This window comes from Nipponia nippon, unplaced genomic scaffold, assembly GCF_047370975.1.
Source record: "Nipponia nippon isolate SJK-2023a ecotype South Korea unplaced genomic scaffold, ASM4737097v1 scaffold_13, whole genome shotgun sequence".
Classification (NCBI taxonomy): Eukaryota; Metazoa; Chordata; class Aves; order Pelecaniformes; family Threskiornithidae; genus Nipponia; species Nipponia nippon.
Genome location: NW_028262324.1, coordinates 9,546,273 through 9,567,752, shown reverse-complemented (window position 1 = coordinate 9,567,752; position 21,480 = coordinate 9,546,273). Strand labels below are relative to the sequence as shown.

General features: G+C 45.6%; 1 protein-coding gene and 1 long non-coding RNA gene across 6 annotated transcripts; both read right to left on the bottom strand.

Moving 5' to 3' along the window:
• Positions 1–890: 890 nt before the first annotated feature.
• Positions 891–20,867, bottom strand: UBE2V1 (ubiquitin conjugating enzyme E2 V1). Of its 5 annotated transcripts, none has more exons than XM_087749668.1 (5): positions 20,793–20,830; positions 19,970–20,014; positions 9,151–9,299; positions 5,010–5,135; positions 891–4,616 (listed from the first exon to the last, which is right to left on the bottom strand). In XM_087749668.1, the coding sequence occupies exons 1-5, from the start codon at positions 20,812–20,814 to the stop codon at positions 4,470–4,472; spliced, it is 489 nt and encodes a 162-aa protein (XP_087605794.1). In that variant the 5' UTR covers positions 20,815–20,830; the 3' UTR covers positions 891–4,469. The 5 variants fall into 5 exon arrangements, with proteins under 5 accessions (XP_087605794.1, XP_087605793.1, XP_087605795.1 ...); XM_087749667.1 differs by lacking the exons at positions 19,970–20,014; positions 20,793–20,830 and adding exons at positions 17,539–17,683; positions 17,795–19,878; XM_087749669.1 differs by lacking the exon at positions 19,970–20,014 and having other exon boundaries at positions 20,793–20,867.
• Positions 11,558–17,529, bottom strand: LOC148056532 (uncharacterized). Its single transcript, XR_015702937.1, has 3 exons — positions 17,219–17,529; positions 16,637–16,750; positions 11,558–16,312 (listed from the first exon to the last, which is right to left on the bottom strand). It is a non-coding gene; the product is annotated as an uncharacterized LOC148056532 (long non-coding RNA).
• Positions 20,868–21,480: the final 613 nt, after the last annotated feature.

Genomic DNA, 21,480 nt, shown 5'->3' with positions numbered 1-21,480 from the left:
AGCAAGGTTAGCATGCTTTTGGAAAGCACCCTAGCCAAAGATGAATGCAGTATAGCAATTTCCACTGACTTAGGAAAAACTCTAAGCCATCAGAAAAAGCTTCTTAAATATAAAATAATATGTAAAAAAATTTGGATATTAAGTATATCACTATCAAATTCTCTTCACCTTCTTTCAGCTCAAGGTAGGCAGAGCCTGAAGCAGACACATATTTACAGGTACGTGCAGAACTGGAACTCCCTTGTTTCAGAGTAAGCCGGTGCCAGCCTGAAAAAAAATATTGAATTCACTGTGCTGTTTCTTGATGTAGGAAACACTGTCCTGTAGGTAAAGCACCAACCTCAAACGCCTAATGGCCAATTCCCACAAACAGCAAGGTAAGCCGCAAACAGCTCCTACAATTCTGGCAAGACACTACAAGGGCTGGTATTTGGCAAAGGAGCGAGAGCACGTCCCACTGCATATCTCTGTGGGGTTCGTCTCCCTCGTTAAAACTGGCATAACTTAATGCTGTTCTTCTACCGCGCATCAGCCTGGCAGTGCCCGAGGGAGCTCCGGCGTCAGGGCTCTGCAGCAGCACTACGACACAGCCCTCGGCGCAGCGAGGCCTTCAGTCAGGCTGTCTGCCCAAGACCCGCGGGCACGGCCGCGCGCGCCGGCTGCTTTTCCTGCTCTGCGTCCTTGTACGACTCTAGGGTGAACCACAGACAGCGCTGGCGTCCCACAGCGCGGCTGATGACACTTTCTGGTTTAAAAATTATTACGCTAACGATAGCAGAAGAAACTTAAACTTTAAATCCAAAGCACTGCAAGAAGTTGTAAGAGTACAGAAAAGGCATATTTAAGCATATACTCCCTATGTACACACACAGAGCTTAATTACAACAAAGCAAGAAGCAAACAACAATTAGTCTTTATTAACAATTAAAATCTCACCGCAGTGCTGGTTTTCCCCCTAGCAAGTTAATGCCTGTACAGTGAGAAAGTCATGATAAACAGGCGTTTAAAATTGATTCAGGATAAATATGAAAAGTGGTTCCCACAAGAGGACTTAACATTTAAATCGAGCAGCATTTGCACCTTACTCAGACCCAAGCCTTGCAAAGCTTGCTAGCTCCCTCTACCGTCTCCATACTAGGAGCTGAGTCAAAAGCTCACTCCGCATCCACGGAAAGCACTGGCAGGTGAGGGGTTTTACTGGAAGTGTCCAGTCCATCTGGTGCGAGGATGGCTCACGGACGCTCTGCGGGAAGCGGCGCGGGGCGGCCCCACGGCCACCTCCTCCCCAGACCGGTCTCCTCTCCGAGCGCTGCTGCAGCCACCTCCAGCAGCACCTGCTCCAAGGAACAGCATTTACTTCATGGCCAATCCACTTATTTTTTATTTATTATCCCTTCATATCTTTCTCATAAGAGACACTAGTTCAGGACATCAACTGAGGGTCAGCAGGGATCAACTAAACACTTTGCCTTTACACTGCCAGAGTTAGGATAAATACAGGTAGGACACGGTTCTGTTTCTCCACCTCATTCCTGAAGCACAAACAAGCAACCAGGCTGCGGGATGACCGGTCTCCTCCGCTATGTAGTTTGTAGGTCGCGTACACTGACAAAGCTAGAACACGTAGATTCAATGGCAGCTGACTCTTAGGGCGTTATTTTTCCATACTGCTCCTACCTGGCTGAGAGCGGAACAGCAGCGCATTGGAGCACTGAGATGGTCAAAGAGTGCAGCTCCCAGGTGAGAAAACTGACCGTGAACCCCTTTTATTTATTTTTTTTTAAAGCACCACCCAACTTGGTATGGCAAATGTTGTTAAGACATGGCTCTTGCCAGCTCCCAGCGGAGCATGGCCCAGGTCAGGGTGGAAGGCAAAACAGATGGTTTCAAGGTTTTAAAATCATTACTTGAAGTACGAAGGCTGGGGGAGGCCCCAAACATGCACCAACCATATCCTCCTGAACAGGGCAAGGGCACTCTTACAACAGCTCTGAAAAACAGAGATAATCAAGCAGCACGCTATAATTATCAAGCATTGTTCTGATTCCCATTTAACATCTTTAGATACCGAGCTATTTTAAATAAACACACACACACGATGCTGACAAAGTATTAGTCACGTTGTCTTCACAGAAACCCTCCGAGCTACCAAAGGATTGAGTAGTATTCCAGGCTAGAAGGCAGCAGCAAGTTTCCCAAAGTTTCACCAAAGGTCATTCCCTTTTTCATTCCTAACCCAGGGAGAACCTTGTTTCACCACAACGCTGAAGTGAACGCACAGCGAGTACCTTCTGGCAATCCTCTGAAGCAGAGATGCTTTGCGCTTGGAAAAGCCCAAAATTTCACAGCCCCGTTTTTATCCAGATTTGGAGAGAAGGTCAGCTTTTTACACTTCACTATTTGAGGGAAAACAGGTAACATTTCAGGTTGTGAAGCTCTCCTTGAACTCGACAGACAGCGTAACATGCAACTGTACGGGGATTTGATTTCCTCGGGACTACAGCACGTAAAGGTCACCGCGATGACGGAGCACCTTCAGACAGCACATGTAGCTAGACATTCGTTTCAGCAGCTCCTTAGCATCACCTAACGTTACCAACTGCCAAGTCTACGGGAGCCTGGGGGTTAAACTAAAACTAACGATTCTCCTTGGCACAGCAGCAGCAGCTGGATAAAGACAATTGCCTTTCGCCACCAGTTTACATACTGTTAGCTAAATGTGATCTGTAGGAAGATACTTCCAACAAATCAAGAATTCCATAAGGGATCAAAATTCTAAACATAAATACAATTAAAGCCTTCTAATATTAATGCACACTTTTTATTATATTAAAATCAGGCAATGGTCTGATACAATAAAAAGGCTGCTTATGGAATACTGTTATGTTAAACTTTAATTACAGAGGATGTTAAATCCTTACAACTAATATTTTCCTCAAAAGAGTTAATGGAAACATCAATTGTTCATTGACTTGATAGCTGCTGCTTTAAAATGTGTTTATTTTTACTTTTTTCCTTTTTTTTCTTTTTTTTTTTTTCTTTTTTTACACAAACACTGAATTTTTCATAAAACTTAGGACACACTAGGTTGGTTGTATGTAAGCTTGCATCCACATTTCAGCAGTTAGTGGTCCGAAACAGTAAACCAGAAAAGGCAGTGATTTGCCAGGATGCAAAGCCAATAAAGGTCCTTAACCGGTATGCACCGCTTCCCCAAAATCTTCACTGAAGAGACTTCTCTTCTAAGACTTACAGAATCCTAATAAAATCTACTACATTGATTTGATTTGTCTGTAGTCGTCACATCTTTAGAAGGGCCAAACATAAGTGCAACATTTCGTTAATTAACATTCTTGGGTCAATCCAAAGCACCAAAATACAACTATTTGAGCTGGAGTGTGTGGTCAGAAGCTCTGTGTGCAGAGTTTCCCCATTAACGTTTGGCAGCAGAAGATTTCGGCAATCCTGGTAAATTACTGCTCTTTTCACCACGTCAAAAGCCTATCTAATAACATCAGCCGTGGCCAGCTTGGCGGTGTGGCAGCAGTGCTGGAGGGACAGGGAAAATCCAAGTTTGCGAGCAGAATAGATACTCGTTTCCCAGGCTGGTGAAGACTAAATTTGTTGCAAAACCAAAATGATAAGCGGGAGGGAACAGGTCAAGTTATTGCCCCAACGCTTACCCCTGCTGGCCAGGGGTGAGAAGTCACAAAGAGGGGCAAAAAGAAAGCAGCACCCCCACTAAAAAGAGGGGAAGAGGAAAAAGATTAAAAGAACCCTGAATCCCTCACCCAAAGCCCATGTCACTGGTGAGGGGGACCAGGAAGAGAAATACAATCTATGCCTTGGCCAAAGGGAAGGAGGAAAGCTTGCCCCAGATTATCAGGGCATTTAAAAAAAAATAATAAAAAACCAAAAACGACCACAGTCACATTCAGCCTTTACTAGAGATAGCACAAAGGGAGGGATGACTGAGGTTAGCACACATCCCCATTAGTAGTCCATAAAGCCCAGTGTAGTACTGGAAGCAAAAACCTTTGTGTCTACTCTAATAAATAGCCCTGAGCTTCGACTCTATTGCAAAAGACAGAAAAAGGAAAAAAAACCAAAACAAAACAGGCCAGACACACAGCAAGGTGATTGTGGGATGTATGCTTTCACAGTTAAATTAGATGTGCCACACTGGTCTTGACAGTAATAAATTTAAATAGACTTTTCCTGATACCAGAAGTTCAGCTATGTGGACAGTGGTTACACGACAGGATTATTTGTTATAGCACAACTTATATTTCAAATGAAAAAAAAAAATTAGTATCATTTACAGTATCTCAAGAAAAACTTCCTTTGAATGGGAACTTCCTTTCCAGTATTTTGAGGTCTACAAGATGCATCTAGAAAATTTACTACTGTGGAAAATGAAGACAGCTTAAATTGAATAAGGGGGGCATGTTTGGTTTTTTTTTTTTTAATTAATTGCTGTAACATTGTCCTTCAGGTGGCTGAGGAAGTTTCATATTTTCTTTAGACATCATTAGACGCCGAAGCTCTTGCAGAACAACTTTGATACTATAAGAATTCTGCCATTTTGCTAGGACTGATATGGCTCTGGGGTCCACCTAAAATAAGACAAAAACACCATTCCTGTCAGAATCGATATGTTTGATACACGTAACTCCCCCACACACCCTCCAACTAAAGATCCTATGAGGAATCTGAGTGGGAGAAACCAAAGAAAGCAAAAGCAAGCAAGGGGTTTCCTAAAAGCATAATAAATCCCTGCATGATGTAACTATTTGTGAGTTGCAAAAGGGCAGGAAAAGTAAATCCCACATTTTGATTTCAGAACATATTTGGCTCATGTACTTCCCTTCTACCCCCCTTTCCTTCTACTCAAAGAAAACGGCACCAGCAAGCAAGAAGTAGTTAAGCAAGCTGCAAGTATAAACGAAGCATTAATTCGAAGCTGCACATGAAAACCACATTAAAATAAATAAAAACCAAAAACTTACCACTCCATTAGAACTATTTACTCCATTCATATTAATTTTTGTTACAAATCTTACAAATGGAGGTGCTTCTGGATACTTAGGCCCACATTCTATTTTAAGGCTGTATATTCTGTTTTCATAAATTGTCTGAAGGGAAAAGAAAGGGGGGAACAATTACATCAGGCAGTTCCATAAGCATTTGGTTACAACAGCGGTTACTTTAGGGACACGCGAACTACTACACATAAGGGCAGCCATTTATATACTATGCTGGCTACCTCTGTTTTGGGTTCGTTTTATAATATCCAGCGTATCAAATGTTACCTCTTCAGGGTAATAAATTCTATTGGTCTCTTAAGCATCAAATTTTCATACAAGGAATGGAGTTGGCATTGCTTCCCATTCACCAACTGAACTGATTTTTTTAATCATCAAATAGCTCAGATACCTCCTTTCCAACCAATCTTTATAGAGCAGCTTCATTTTATCAGTTTACTAATCAGACACGCTACCTTGAAACTGAAGCCACAGCTTTAGCTTAGGCAACTATCTCAAGTCAGCCTGTCCTAGAACTGCAGTTGAAAAATATTCTTTAGTCATAAACCAACGTGCCAGTTCTCAGGAAGGGGAACGCTCCAAGATTCAACACATTGCGAAGTACATCCTGATCCCGAACAGCATCATCACCTTGTTTCCACTGCAGTAACACCCTGTTGTACTTACAGCTAATAGAGAGAAATCCCGGATCGTGAATTTTTAGCTAACCAATGAACAGGTACAGAAAAGAGACAAATATAACAAGGCTACATTGATTCTTCAGTATTTAATTAAAAGAAACAACAGTTAATGTTATTCTGCACTCTGAGAATAACTATTTTTGACGTGCTGATCTGGCGCAGCCTGGCACAGAGCTCTAGCTACGCTGGGCAATGCAGGCAGCCGGCAGAAGTATACACCAGGAACAGGATCACCACGGGGAAGTTCAGGCAGACAAGCTCTCCAGGCTTAGACCTTCTGACACAATTTCCTGCACCTTCAACCTAGCAATCAATGTTAAACTCACAAGCGACCATGAGCAAGAATCCAGGTGAACATGTGAGTGCAAAGCCCAGAAGCAGCCAGCAGCTCCTGCTCATCTGTGGCAGCAGAGCACCACGGCTCCACCAGGATCTTAAGAACAGTTGCCCAACATACAAAAACTTCTCAATATAAAACCCCATGCAATCCCTTTCAACGGCCTGTTATGCCCCTGGACATCTTAATATTTCCCTTAATATTACAAACAAGCATTTTGATGCAAACCACTGCCAAAAATATAAGAGCTGACTTCCTGATTCAGCTGCTTCTCATCTGTGCAAATGAAGTGGCTTTAAACCAGCCTGCAGCCACTCGTGCTGGGACCAGCACCTGGCCAGGGCTGGCTGGCAGTGGTACCCCTCGGTCACTCCTCCAGCGCCTTGGCCAGGCAGCCGTTCAGATGTCCAGACAGGGCAGTGACAAACTGAATGCTGTCACAAAATTTTGGGGAAAAAACATCATCTGTCAGCTCTGCTTGGACTGCCTGGGTGTCCTGACCGAGTCCCTGAGCATGCCTTGTGCACAGAGCAAATAACAGCCCAGAAGTTTGTGCAGGTTTTTGGGGTCTTTGGAAATAACAGAATGTGCTGGTTTTGGCTGGGATAGAGTTAATCCTCCTCATAGTAGCTAGTATGGGGCTACGTTTTGCATTTGTGCTGGAGAAAGTGTTGATAACACAGGGATGTTTTTGTTACTGCTGAGCAGTGCTTACACAGAGTCAAGGCCTTCTCTGCCTCTCACCCCACCAGCGAGCAGGCTGGGGGTGCACAAGAAGTTGGGAGGGGACAGGGCTGGGACAGCTGACCCCAACTGACCAAAGGGCTATTCCATACCATAAGACGTCATGTTCAATATATAGAGCTGGGGGAAGAAGGAGGAAGGGGGGGATGTTCGGAGTGATGGCATTTGTCTTCCCAAGTAACCGTTATTTGTGATGGAGCCCTGCTTTCCTGGGGATGGCTGAACACTGCCTGCCGATGGGAAGCGGTGAATGAATTCCTTGGTTTGCTTTGCTCGTGTGCACGGCTTTTGCTTTACCTATTAAACTGTCTTTATCTCAACCCACAAGTCTTCTGGCCTTTACCCTTCTGATTCTCTCCCCACCCCACCGGGGGGGAGTGAGCAAGCGGTTGTGTGGAGCTTAGTTTCCGTCTGGGGTTAAAACAAGACACGGCACCACATTAAGACTAGTGAATGGAAAGCCTTGACCGTACACATGTCTATAGCCAACATAAAATATGTGCAGCTAAAGCTGAAGTTTTGACAGTGCCACTGTTTTTAAATAGCTTGTATAAACAAGATGAATCACTGGCTGCGAAACCATCCACACAAAGTCTGGGAAGGAGAAGCATGCTTCCATGTATGGTAGCAGGGACATTCAGGGCAGCAGCACCTATCTAACTCTGCACCACGGTTCATTTTTCCCTCCGGGATGCCTAACATAAGATTCTTCCACCTGCTACAAGCGTGACTGCTTTCTCCCTGCAAGGAAATTGGATTTTAATTTTTTTTTCCAGAGTCAGTATTCCCACATCCTATTAAGAAAAAAAATGGTAGTAATATAACTGAGTATGAAGAATGCTAAAGCAGGACAGCCACTTAACAAACAAGAATGACTGAAAGTTCCCAGAATCTCTCTCAATACAGCCTGCTGCTTTCAAGCAATAAGCTCAAAAGAAGTCAAGACACTTTCAGAAAAAAATCTATATTCCTAAGTGTGTCAGAAAGGCAAAAGAAGCACAGCTGAACCATCTTCTGTGATAGTCCTCTGGCCTTGGTTAGCTGTATGACATGAACTACAAATTTCTATCACTGCTGACGAGTCAGCACATGCTTGTTTGCACATTTCAGTTTCTATTTAATTTTCTAAATTAGATTTCAAGGTTGCTTAAATTTTCCATAAAGTATATGCACACAGTGAGCTTTCTTCACATTCTTAATGCAGGCTCATTAACACTCTCCTAATGTTCTAACATCAAATGCTGTTCTAGAAAATGATTTGGGCATATCACAAACAAACGAAATGATCACAAATGGGGAGATGTTAACAATGGCAGACAAAAAGTAAAGAACACTTCCAGATGAGACAGAAAATACTGCACGTGTAATGCCATTATAATATAAATTCTTGTGCAACCTCATCATATGCCAGAAAAGGCAACTGATAGAATGGAAACACATAGGGCAGTAGCAGGATTAAAGGTCTGTAAAGGTTTCCATATAATAGATTGAGAACACTGGAATTATTGAGAAGTGATACCGAGGCCAGGTATAGGAGACATCTACTATTGCAGGAAGGAGAATCAGCTACTTGCACTTCATGGTAAGGATATTAAGGAAACAGAACAGAGAAACACAGTGAAACTGGAGACAACAGACAAATTTTGTTTTCAGAATACATGCCTACATACAATGCACAACTAGTCCTCAAGTTCACTACCAGACCGGAGACCCACAGTTTAGTAGGGTTTGGGGGGAGAAGAGAGACAGAACGCAGCAATACTACCACAAAGACCAGGGGCATTATAAGGAGCTACTTTGGGAGAGAACATTCAGAGAAGAAATTGAATTCATTAAAATTTGAGTTTCCTGAGTTAGCTGAAACTCTACAAGAGCAAGTCAGTACTGCTGTAATAAAAAACAACCCATAAACTCAACAAGAAACAGCAGGAAGACTAGCAGTACTGAACAAAACATTCACATTTTACCTACATTAGCTCCATATGTAATCTCACTACCCAAAGGATTTTAAACCTTGCTGTATTCAAGAGTACAGGATACTAGAATCCTGGAATCTCAAAAGTTATGTCTTAATGGATCTGTAAATATAAAGCAGACATGTAACAGAACTAACCAGAGAAAGACACTAAAAATATTCCAAATTAAGAGGAAAAAGACATATAGAGACATGAAGTCCATTATTATACAGAACTTGAACCTTCAAGATAAATCACTTGCTAAAGTGTTTTTTCACTCCTTTGTGTTTTGTTTGTTTTCTACTTCAGTGGTTGGATTAAGAGAAGAAAAGGAAGAAAAAAAATTAGTAAAAAAAAAGTACTATTTTAATATTTAAGTGGGTACTTACTCTTGGAGGCCCAATAATCATTCCTGTCCATCTTGTAAGTGTCATATCTTCATCATCTTCAAGGCCCCAGCTAACTGTTCCATCACCTACTCCTTTCTGACCTTCTTCAAGTTCTTCCAACAGACGAAAATTACGAGGAACTTTTACTCCTGAAAACAATCAGAAAATTATTTTGACTTGAGAAATCTAGTAAAGAAATAAAGCTAGAGTAATTTCACTGATACTTTCGGTCATTCTACAGAAAACGTTTTGGGTAAAACATAAAAATATCACTATTTTTGAATGACAATATTTCAACACTATGAAAAAAATACCCCCGTATTTAGCTTGGATTTTACAAGCAAAATCAAGGTATCCACAATTAAACATGCTAGAAGGCTGACAGGCCAGATATTAGGGCAGGCAGTAAAATGAAAGGAAATCTCTGTCTAGAGATGCACGCAATATTATGGAGCTTTAATTAGCACTTGTCTATACGATTTATAGTATAAAAATTTAGAAGATTCTGCAAAATGACACCATGAGAGACTTGACATCACTCTACTCACTCAGAGCTTTTAAAAATACCATTCAAAGCTAATAAAACTCTTTCATAACATTAGTAGGTTAATCTGAAGTTAATTTAAGTGGGCTTTGTCAGCAGCAATAGCATCCTTTGTACTTATGACCTCCACCACCAAGGAATTTCAGCACTTGTTAATTGCTGGCACATTTATCCTAAAAACACACAGCAAAACAGGAAGATTTTCTTATCCCCATTACATTAATGGAAAACAATGGCACAGAGAGCTTAGGTGACAGATCCAAGGTCACACACTAAGCCCGTGGTGAAGGAGGACCTTGAACCCAGGCCACAGGGGATTTAATTACTCATTCTTCTTCAAGGTATCTGTACCTCAGTCATCACAAAACACAAATGCACCCTAGGCCACCACTTCTCCTTTGTATTGCATTCACATGGCAAGGTATTGGTAGCAGGGGGCTACAGGGGTGGCTTCTGTGAGAAGCTGCCAGAAGCTTCCCCATGTCCAGCACAGCCAATGCCAGCCGGCTCCAAGAGGAACGCGCTGCTGGCCAAGGCTGAGCCCATCAGCAACGGTGGTAGCACCTCTGTGATGACACATTTAAGAAGGGGAAGAAAAACCTGCAGCAGTCAGAAGAGAAGAATGAGAATATGTGAGAGGAACAGCCCACAGCCACCCAGGTCAGTGCAGAAGGAGGGGAGGAGCTGCTCCAGGCGCCGGAGCAGAGATTCCCCTGCAGCCCCTGGGGAAGCCCATGGTGAGGCAGGCTGTGCCCTGCAGCCCATGGAGGTCCATGGTGGAGCAGATCTCCACCTGCAGCCCGGGGAGGACCCCACGCCGGAGCAGGGGGGTGCCCGAAGGAGGCTGTGACCCCGTGGGAAGCCCGTGCTGGAGCAGGCTCCTGGCAGGACCTGTGGCCCCGTGGAGAGAGGAGCCCAGGCTGGAGCAGGTTTGCTGGCAGGGCTTGTGACCCCGCGGGGGACCCACACCGGAGCAGTTCATGAAGAACTGCAGCCTGTGGGAAGGACCCACGTTGGAGCAGTTCATGGAGGACTGTCTGCCGTGGGAGGGAGCCCACGCTGGAGCAGGGGCAGAGCGTGAGGAGTCCTCCCCTGGGGAGGAAGGAGCGGCAGAGACAGCATGTGATGAACTGACCACAGCCCCCATTCCCCGTCCCCCTGCGCCGCTGGTGGGGAGGAGGTGGAGAAAATCAGGAGTGAAGTTAAGTCTGGGAAGAAGGGAGGGCTGGGGGGTAGGTGTTTTAAGATTTAGTTTTTATTTTCTTATTACCAATCAAATCAGAGTAGGGTAATAAATTAAATTAATTTTCCCCAAGTCCAGTCTGTTTTGCTGGTGACGGTAATTGGTGGGTGATCTCTCCCTGTCCTCATCTTGACACACGATCCTTTCATCTTATTTCTTCTCCCCCATCCAGTTGAGGAGGGCAGTGATAGAGCAGCTTTGGTGGGCACCTGGCATCCAGCCAGGGTCACCCCACCGCATCCTTCCAGGTACTTGTGTGAAACATGTCTCTCTCCAACAGCAACAAAATTATTGCCAGGACATATTTAATAAAGTTATTTTCACCTGACATATGAAAAGGTTGGATTTGGGTTTTGGAGTCCCTGTCCCCCCCCAATAGCCCAAAGTTAACTATTCACCAGCACGTAACAACAGAAAATCATAATTAATCCCCTTCTTCACTGTCACTTACTTAGTACAGCAGAAAGAGAACGCGAAAACAGCTTTTCAGCGTACGAAGTGAACCCAGCAAAACTTCTCGGTCAGAAGCCAGCGCTTCCAGCATGGCCGGGGCACCGAACTCTGAGGATGCCAGGAAGGGACCAAGGGCTTTGAAAACCATCTCTGTAGCTGCTTGGCAACGTGGAAAATATGGACAATCTAAGGCATTGTGAAATGTATCAGTGCTTAAAATCAAATAACTCTGGTAATCTTGAAATCTCTTTTAAATGTATTAATGACCTAAAGAAACTAAACGTCAGTGATGATTTTGCTGCGGAATCAGAGTTGCCCAAATTTCATTCACTACAAAGCAAGCATAAAAGAAACCAAAAAAGCAAATCACTAAAGGAATTAGTTTGTTGGCCAGTCTGATACACATCTAACATCATCATATCCAAGAACATTCTGGGGAAACATGATTCAATAACACAGCCGCAGCAACAGTATGAAGAGAAACCCGGAATCAGAAAAGCGGCGTCAGAAGACGCCAGACCGGCACTGGCTCTACCGAACCACACGTACGGGGGCTGCTGAGCACGACTCAAATACAACTCCATGCCAAATCTACATCTTCAACTCCCAGCGAAACCGTGCTGTTACCATGGCTGCTGAGTAATACAAGTCTTTGGCTGCGAAAGGAAATGAGTCAGTTGGGGCTGGCGAAGCCATCGCCATAAGGTTAACCGAGCCCCAAACCCTCGGTGGTAACAGGACCTCTTGGGGACCACTGTCACTGCCCCTGCATGAAAAACTCCAGCGTTTCCCCTCCCAGTAAGTCTTGAAAGTATGAAGTATGTCTCTTGTGCACCTTGTGCATATGAAGGTTCAAGCGTACAGTTCATACCTGAATCATGACAGATTAGCCACCCCATTTTTAATTATATTCCCAATGCTCTCCATGCTGTAGTTAGGGGAGGCAGAGAAGAGAGCAGTCTAGCTCCAACACAAGGGACAAGAGAAATAGATGGAGTACGAGTTGAAGGACAAGGCGCCGTCTTTACTTACACACACACACTACCTATTGCACTATTTTTGCTGCAGTGGATGCACGGGAGAGCTGGTGACGGGGAATGACTCACGGCTGTGCGATGCCTGAAGCTGCTGTCTGGGCTCCAGCCCTGCCTGCTGGCGCCCGGGGAAAGAAACGGCCAGGGAAGAAAGACAAACAAAAGGTCCTTCTGGAACTCCACCCTTCGGTCTGACACAGCAGCTCTTCGCAGGTGACGCCGCAAAGGAAACCAAACCGTGGGTGCCTATTATTAGAAACCCAGCCTGAGCCTGTCCCTGCTCACAGGAGCGATAAGCTGAAGCCAGCAGAAACCTGCCTCGAATGTGTCGCGTTGCCAAAAAATACTCTCTCTTCTGGACCACAACATCATGATGCTTAACAAGCACCATCTCCGTCTCCGTACTTCAGTACTTGACAATACCACTTCATATTTATCAATGGTGCGAAGATAATTTACTGATATTTACTTAGACCAAAACAAACAACCCAGGAGGAATCAGCTTTATGGTAAGCAGACACAGGCCACACACCAAAGGAGGAAACCAAAAATACTGGTTTACCTTTCTACCCTTCCTCTGAGCACCACGCACCCTGTTCACCAAGCAAGGCAGGAATCCTGCGTGAAGAAAATTAAGTGATCATGTAATTAAAAATTACATCATCACATATATGTTCGAGGAGGCCACAACCAAGGCTGAAAGGCAGCCTTAATTCTGACATTTGCTAACCAGAGCTGGGCTTGGCTTTACAACCTCAGAGGAAGAGAAGGCAACTTTATTTCCAAGCCCTCCCCAGAGACAGCTCCTCTGATTCAGCATGAATCAGAGCCATAAGAGAGTCACTCAGGATTTTAGAGTTCTCTGACAATTCTGAGGTCTACAGAGAGCTAACTAGTCATATCATGCACTGGCTCCTATCACACGGAAAAAGTTAACATAAATGATTATTAATTCCACAGCAATTGCTCACTTGTGAGCACTACAGGAGCATCAGTGGCAAAGGGAGGTGTGAAAAGTGAAGTACGTATATTTGAGTTTTTATGCACTTTGCAGAAAATAACATGATCCTGGGAGAAGACTGGTCACTTCACAACAAACCACCCTGCCCAACAGCATTGTTGCCTTCTAAAAATGTTTTATCCCTATGCTAAAGCTCAGAGGTGTAACGTGGCAGACCAGCACCTCAGCCACTACAGAAGGCAAGTTCAGAGTCACATCAAAGATGGTAATTCAGCCCCCTCCCTGACACATTCTCAGGAGATTCAACAGGAAGAAAAACACACATATACATATAAACAACTATGGCCATATGAACATAAATGCTTTAAATCATTTCTAAATAACCTGCCCTTAAGCAAGGCAGACTAAAAGACCAGATTCATCCTTCTGGTCAGCCTGGAAAGATGCACGAAGCCATTAAGCCAAGCCCATCTCCTCTTTGCAATGGCCTGGAGCACTCATGGTCAGCTACCACATCCTGCTGGGACCCGAACCTCAGAAACCACACAAGCTTTATCACTTGCGGTCGTATGCAAACATATCATCATGTTTGCTGTCCACCAAGATTCCTAGAAAGCGATCCGATCTGTTCGAGGCATACACGGTATTTGCCAAATAACTTCCAGGGCTAAACCATGGCAGACACAGAGCTAGGAGATGCCCCGTGCCAGCTGACACAACCATGACTCAACTGCACGTCATCCTCCCACCTCCCAATAAATACCTTGCATCATCTTTTCAGTGTAGCAATGGAGACTTTCAAAGCAGTAACCAAACAAACCTGTTTTTCTAAGAGTCCTTCATTTAACACAAGAAAACCGAAATAAAGTAAGAGGCAATTAAAAAATAATCAGGCTGTCAAAAGGACTTTCAGTTATGCACTGTAATTTAGCCTTCGCTATGGTTCAGGACGACTCTCAAGCAGCAGCTTCATTTGATACAAAAATACAATATCATCTAGATAATTGCTTCACTTGCAGCTTGCCTGACTGCACAGAAATACTCCCAGAAATGGAACTGAAAAAACATTTTAGAGCAACAGGAGATATTTACTATTAATCACAACAGCAAACCTGTGAAAGATAAATTATAACTGTACTGACAGGGTAAGATCTCCAATGACACAGGTTTATACAGTCTTTCTAAAAGCTCACCTTTTAGTAAACGTGCATTTGTAAAGCCTCAACCTCACACATGAGTTCACCAGTTACAAAAAGTTCATGAAATATTTTTATGGCAAACTACAGAACAAAACTAAACCACAGACTGAATTTTGCAGAAAGTCAGGATATGCACTTTACAGCTTTCAAAGCTGCAGTGAAGAAGCTGCTAGGTTTTGGGTGGCATCCTCTTCAGCCTTCACACAGAATCAGGACCTTCTGTTTTCCTTGTCAAAAATTTCTCCTAATACCAGTGCTGCCAGGTGGACCAGTACGGATGAGCCTTTGCTACCACAGCACCTCACAACCCAGCTGTTCTCGAAGCAATGAGTCGCAAGACTGCGACAGCAAGCTGAAACGAGGGCAGAAGGAGCTTGACCGTGTCTGGTCAGAATCTCACCAAGGAAAGTTCTGCACTAGGAAAGAACCAGAATTACTCCTGGAAGACAGCTAAATGTCAACTTGGACTTTTAAAGACCTTCAAGCACTCTCAGATTGACTTTATATCACAGCACCACTAAAGATGCACAGACACATAACTGAATGTGTCTTATGATAGTTTTAAGAATGATCTTGCCAGTCTGAGATTCTTCTCATCTTAAGTTTACATTCACGAAGTACATAGTATGTTTTTAACAAGTTTAAAAACAACATTTTCTGACAAACTATACTTTTTAATCTTTTAATTTTCCCCAGTTGTATAGTGGAAGCAATTCCAAATTCAGAATCCTTATCAAACTGAAAACAGCACAGTGAAACCAGTGAAACAAGGTGGACGATATGCCTCTGAGAGCTGATCCCCTTCTTGAATCTTCTTCATCAGTGACAGTAGAACAAAATATACACCTCTCACAAAAACTTCAAGAATACATTTCTCTTTCCTTTCTAAAGTGAAATCAAATTACAAGCATTTCTCTTCAAGGTTAAAGCACAGAACACATCAGCAAAGCACACAGAAAATGCACTTCACTCGTCAGGGGCTCGAAAAAGAGGAACAGTCTTTTTGCTGAAGGTTTCTTGACATCTTCACCGATAACAGGCACCTTATCAAGCTGGCCTTCCAGGCCAATTTTAACTCTGCCTTCTGTACTAGTTCCTGATTTACAGTAACTCAAGTGAACTGAAATCCAATAGCTTTAAACGCCTCTGTTGCTTAACATGTTAAAGCCCCTTCTGTTGCTTGGTTTTGTGTATTTGATATTCGGCCTTAATTACATCTTTTCCAATATATTTCTCGCCTCTTTGCAGAGATTGCAACTATGGAAAATCTGATAGCTTACCCTTGCAGCACTCCAATTGTAAAAAAATAAGTAAATCATTCCTTGTCACAATGGTATATAAAGTTTCTGAAGTGATGGAATATTTAAAACTGAACAAAAGGCTTTCAGCAACTGTCACAAAAACTTCCAGGCGACAGGAACTTCAGATTTCTTGCATCGTCTTTCTAGTCATGATTTCCGCTCTGATAATGCAGACGGGTACTGAGATATTTTGCGGATCCAAAATAACTTCCTGAGCACTTCAAACAATCTGAGGTGTTTTCTGTTCTGGGTAAGCTAGAGCGCTGGTTCCCATCTTTCAATACTTTAAGCATGTTACTTGGAAAGAGATCACTTTAAAACATTTGTCTGAGGCAGACTGGCAGTTATCATTGAGGTCTGAAGCCAAATAAAGCTTTCCAGCAGCAGAAGAGTTAAAATCAGATGCATTCTGTGGCTTGTATTGCAGCTGAAAAGCAAAACATTACCAGCTCAGCTAGCAGTTACTCTAGAAAATAAGTCACCCTGAACTAGCGTCCTGGACAAAAAATCTTTACAGTGAATCTCACCAGGGAAAAACCCACCGTTTCCTCTTTGCGTTGTGAAAAGAAACGGTTGTTACTGACTGAGAGCTGAGCGCTTTCCTCCAGCTGCCTCTTCTACCCACAAAGTATCGCTAGGCTTTCTTAAACTCACACCACCCACCAAAAGGTGAATGCACGAGTAGGTTCACCGATCTTAAGATAAGCTTTGAAGGGGAAGATGCCACACCGACAGACGAAGGCAAAGGCACCTGTGGGTACGGGACTCCAGTTTTAACAGCAGGGCTGACAAGCGCAGACGGGGAGCGGCAGAGGCAGGATGCACGCTGCCCCGGGCTTTGCTCCGGGGGCAGGCCCAGATCCGCCTGGGGAGGAAAGTGCACAAACTAGTCAGGAGGTGGAAAGAGATTCATTCCATCTTGACTTGCAATCGTTAAAACACACCCTTACAACCTGAAAATCCCAGCCTTCGTACACCTTACAAAATTTGTCGGTATTGTATCGTCTGTGATCCATACCTACTTACATATTTAATACCCTAATGAATCATTTTAAGTTCTCAGAATGGCATTTTTCAACTATATTATGTAATTTGTATCATTATACATGAAAAGATTCAACTCGGTATCTTCTTGCAAGAGTTTCGAACTATTTACCTTTTTATTTAATCTACTGCATCCTTCCGTTACAATACACAAAGAAGCTCTGCAATCAACTCCTTTAGCACCTGCTATTTCAGGTGATTTTACAGTCCACCTTATTTAAGAAGGCATAATTTATCTTCCCAGTTTCTCTTCAGTTACTTTTTCCCTACCCTTGAGTATTTTACTTACAGACTGAGAAAGTACTTGGTGACTGGCAGTATTTATTTTGAGATAACGATGACTATTGTGCGCAGTGCACTCCAAAGGAGACATCACGGTCCATTTGCAGAGGCAGGCTACACCTTCTATATCCTTCAACACACGGTTTCTTCTGCGTTGTAATGTCTCATTTGCTTTTCACAAGCATAACTTTGAGTTTACAGTGATGTTATGGGTGCCCCAACAATTACAGATATATACTTTTAATATACTGTACTAAAACCGATCTGTGCTCTTCTCTCTGTTAGATATATTAAGCCAAATATATCAGTACTATCATGCTCGTTCACCTAATGAATTGTCCTTCTGGAGTTCTTCACATTCCTCTGACTTTGAATAACTTAAAACTGGGCAAATCATTTTACTACTCAGTTCTTCCAGGCTGTTGATAACTGCAGTGTCACCACAGCCCTGCAACAGACCCCCTAGACAGACCTACGAGAGAAAAGTGGGTTAAATGAGGTCATTAAATTTTTCCCAGGATGAAAGTGAGAAAAAACAGGATTCCGCAGGCCAACAAGGTCAGGTTTTGACCCACTGTAATACCGGAGCCTGCAGGACAGCGATGTGGAGCAAGCTCCTGTAGTCTGACTGCAACACAGACTCCACACAGCCCAGCTTCCCCGCGGGGCCACGGAGTACGAGAGCCTCTGAGGATCCCTTGATTTCTCAGCTAGATCACCTCTGGTACCCGAGCCAGCTGAGCGTTCCTGCGCGACACTTCGGTCCGAAGGATGCACAGACACACACTTACAGTTTGGGCGTTTGTAGTCTCCTATGAAGAGCCTTATTAGAAAGATTAAAGTCAATTATCTTTTTATTCATACGTTAATTGTGTGTGCGGGAGACCCACGTTATCAGCAACGTAGAATTCTCCTCTAAGTGATAAGTGATACTGGTAGACCTTGCATCATAACATTTTTTCCATAAGGGTTTGGGTTTTTTTTCCCCCTCCGTTAATTATTTCTACCTGTTTATTCGATACAAATACAAGGCTTACCTGTCTAATGCCCAGGACCAGCCCTATGACTTTTTTAAGTTACAGGGACATTTGCTGCCATTTCTTCCTCTAGGTCAGTAGCTGCTTTTAAAGAAAGACTCGGTATTTTTCATCCTCAACCTCTGTTTAAGCTGCTTTGCTGAGCGACTATAAACTTAGGATATCAAACATATTCAAGTGTTTTATAAACAAATATGAATACATTAAGGTTTCATGAACCAAGAATTAGCAAAATCTGTTTTACAGATGAGTAAAGATCCTAAGCTACTTGCCCAAAGCCCCACAGTGAATCAGTCAGCAGTGGAGAAGAAGGTGTCACTTCCAGGCTCTATTTGCATGTGCTAGGCAATGCCTTCAGTGCAGCCTCAAGACGGAACCACACAAACTGCATTGCAGTGCCACCACCACTGTCGGTAAGAGAACAACGTAGTGTCCTGTATCAGAAGAGGACGATCTCCATCCTTTACTAACGCAACAAGAAAACGCAGACCACTGCTGGCAGGGCAGCCTATGGTTTACAGCTGGACAAAGCTCTAAGGCTCCATCAATGTAAGCTGCTGGTCTGTACCTGAAGGTTCTCCCATACCGAATTTAGGGTTTACTGCAAAAGTTCAGTGTTACTGCAACACGTGTTCGTAAATCACACACTGATTTTCCTTTTTTTTTTTTTTCCTTCCCCAGAAGCAGTTAAACACACAGGATCTCATGAGTAGCTGAAGCGCAGTGCTTGTCAGATGCCCACATTGTAGACACAAGAAACCGAGGCCCCTACTCCCATCTACCTGGCTGCGTATTGCTCCACGCTTCCAGCGCTGAAGAAACGAGACAGCTTTCAGAAATCCACGACATACTAGGAAGGGATCCAAAAGACACAATGTGGCTAGCAGATGATGGTTAACAACAGCTTATCACAAAGACTGTGGGCTGCAAAAGGAAAGCTGTGCAGTAGGACGAGCTTTGGGCTTTATCACCGCAGTCCAAGTCCCTTTCCTCGCATACCCCTCCGTGACCACCCAGACAATTCATTCATGAAGCTGCACTGGCTTAAAAAGAAAAATATTTGCCTTGTTCTTCCAGCCAAATACAAACCGAAAAGTCAGCAGCTTGAAAGGATTATTGAGAAAGTATGGTAGCCAGAATAATGTGACATAAGAGGGGAAAGAAGGCTCCACCACATTTTTTGTGTATTTTAATCAGTGTTCCCACACCTCACAATCACGTACGTTCAAACACAGACCTGTAAAACGTAATTCTCAGGACAGCATCCGCTCCAATTTAAAAGTGTTGTTATAAACTTGATTGCTATGAATTATCTGCATTGTGACGGTCATTCTTAAAAGTTGAAAGTGGTCATTGATAGAGACCTATCCATAAAAAAAGAACTCCAAAATATTTTTGTTGTATTTTCAAGAGCAGTCTTCTGGGGATCTTATATTTAAGCTTCAAAGGAAGCAATTTGAAAACAAATATTACAGTGGTACATCTGAAACCCTATATGGACTTCTGAAAACAGGAAAATGAAACTGGCTAAACAGAAGTGAAACTAATTTATTCGATCCGTCAAAGTTCATTAGAGAACGTCAGCAGAAAAAAAAAAACCAACAAACATTCAGAATCCAGTTGTGGAGTTTTCGTTTAACATAACGATAAAGGCAAAGACAGGATTTCTTTAACAACTCAAAGGAGGCGAGGAGCAATTTTAAAGGGGAAAAAGCCCATACCGACTTCTTGAAGCAGACGCGTCCCGACAAGGAAGTTACATCCTTCTGATGTAACAGGAAGACATTATTAGTGAGAAAGATTTCTGAAGCGGCTAATTTCGCCCCGTAACTCGCGCCGCGGCCCGGAGCCCGCCGAGGCCGGAGAGCCGAGCTCAGCCCCGAGCTCGCCAGCCGGGGGGCGCGCTGAGGAGAACGCCCGCAGGCCGCCCTGCGAGGCCGGCCCCTGCCCGCCGCCCCGGCCGCTGCCTCCGTCCCGCGGGACCGAGCCCAGGGCTGCGGGTCCGGCCGGCCCCGGGCGGGGGGTCCCGGTCCCAGCCCCAGCGCCGCTTCCCGGTGCCAGCTCGCAGAGAGCCGAGGCGGGTTTCCCGCAGGGCCCGGCCGGGCTCCACGCAGCCCTCCCGGCCCCGGACCGGACTCGCCCCGCCGGGGCCGCTCCCACCGCGAGGCCTCGGCAGCCCCCGGGGAGGCGCCGGCTGGGCCCTCCCGGGAGCCGCGGCGAAGGAGCGGGGAGCGGCTCCACCGCCCCCAGCCGGGCCCCGGGCCCCCTCCGGGCCGCGCCCCTCGGGCCAGGCCGGCCCCGCCGCCGCCGCCTCCCGCTCCCCCGCGGCCGCCGCCGCCCTCGCCCCTCCGCCGGGCGCCTCCCGGCCTAGCGCCCGCCGCCGCCCCTCCAGCCCCGCCGCCCCCAGCCGGGGCTCCCGGCCGCCGGCAGCCCGCCGCGCCGCCGCCCGCGGGGTCCGCAGCCGCCCCGGGGCGAGAAGCGGCGAGGAGCAGCCCCGCCCGGCCCCCCCCGGCCCGCGGCCCCGCCGCCCCGGCGCCCGCTCACCCGCACCCGTGGTGGCCGCCATCTTGCGCCGCTGCCGCTGGAGCCCCGCCCCCTCCCACCACGTCAACGCAACGCGGGAAGTGCGGCGCCGAGGGCGCGGCGCGGGCGGGCGCGCTAAGGGGACGCCGCGGCGGGGCGGGGCGGCGGCGGCACGGAGAGCTCTGCGGTGCACGCACGGCGCCTCCGGGGCTCGGCCGCGCGGGCGGGCTCGCCGGGAGCGGCGGGGCCCCGGGGGTCTCGGACGGGGGCTGCCGGCGAGGGGAGCGGCCCCCGGCCGTAGCAGCGGCTCCGCGGGGCTCCCCCTGCCCCGCTCCCCGCCTCCGGCAGGCAGCCCTGGGGAAAGCAACCCCAGCGAGCTCCCCGGGGAGCTCTGAAACACCAGCATGCTCTCAAGCATTTAACAGCCCATAAAACTCAAATGCAATTAGTATGAATAATTGGCGAACTATGTTCATTACGGCCAGAACACGAGCAGCACTAGCTCTCCTCCTGCTTTACGAATAGTCATAGTCACTTTGCAACGATCTGATGCTGTTCATGCATTTGCACCCCCAGCCCCTTCCCGAGGTGTCTGAGCCCCAGGGCCAGGGCGATGGAACTCCGCTTGTCGCCCTCCAACACGTACAGCCCTACAGCCATCTCCGCTCCAGCAGCACGCAGCCCGACGCCGGTGCACGGGAACACGCAG

Coding starts and splice junctions, on each gene's coding strand:
- UBE2V1 (XM_087749667.1), bottom strand. CDS start 17,608: ATGATTTGCCCAGTTTTAAGTTATTCAAAGTCAGAGGAATGTGAAGAA. Junction 9,300..17,538: donor CCAGAAGGACAATTCATTAG/GTGAACGAGCAT, acceptor GATTGTTTTCAG/GAGTAAAAGTTCCTCGTAAT. Junction 5,136..9,150: donor TGATTATTGGGCCTCCAAGA/GTAAGTACCCAC, acceptor TTTTCCCTTCAG/ACAATTTATGAAAACAGAAT.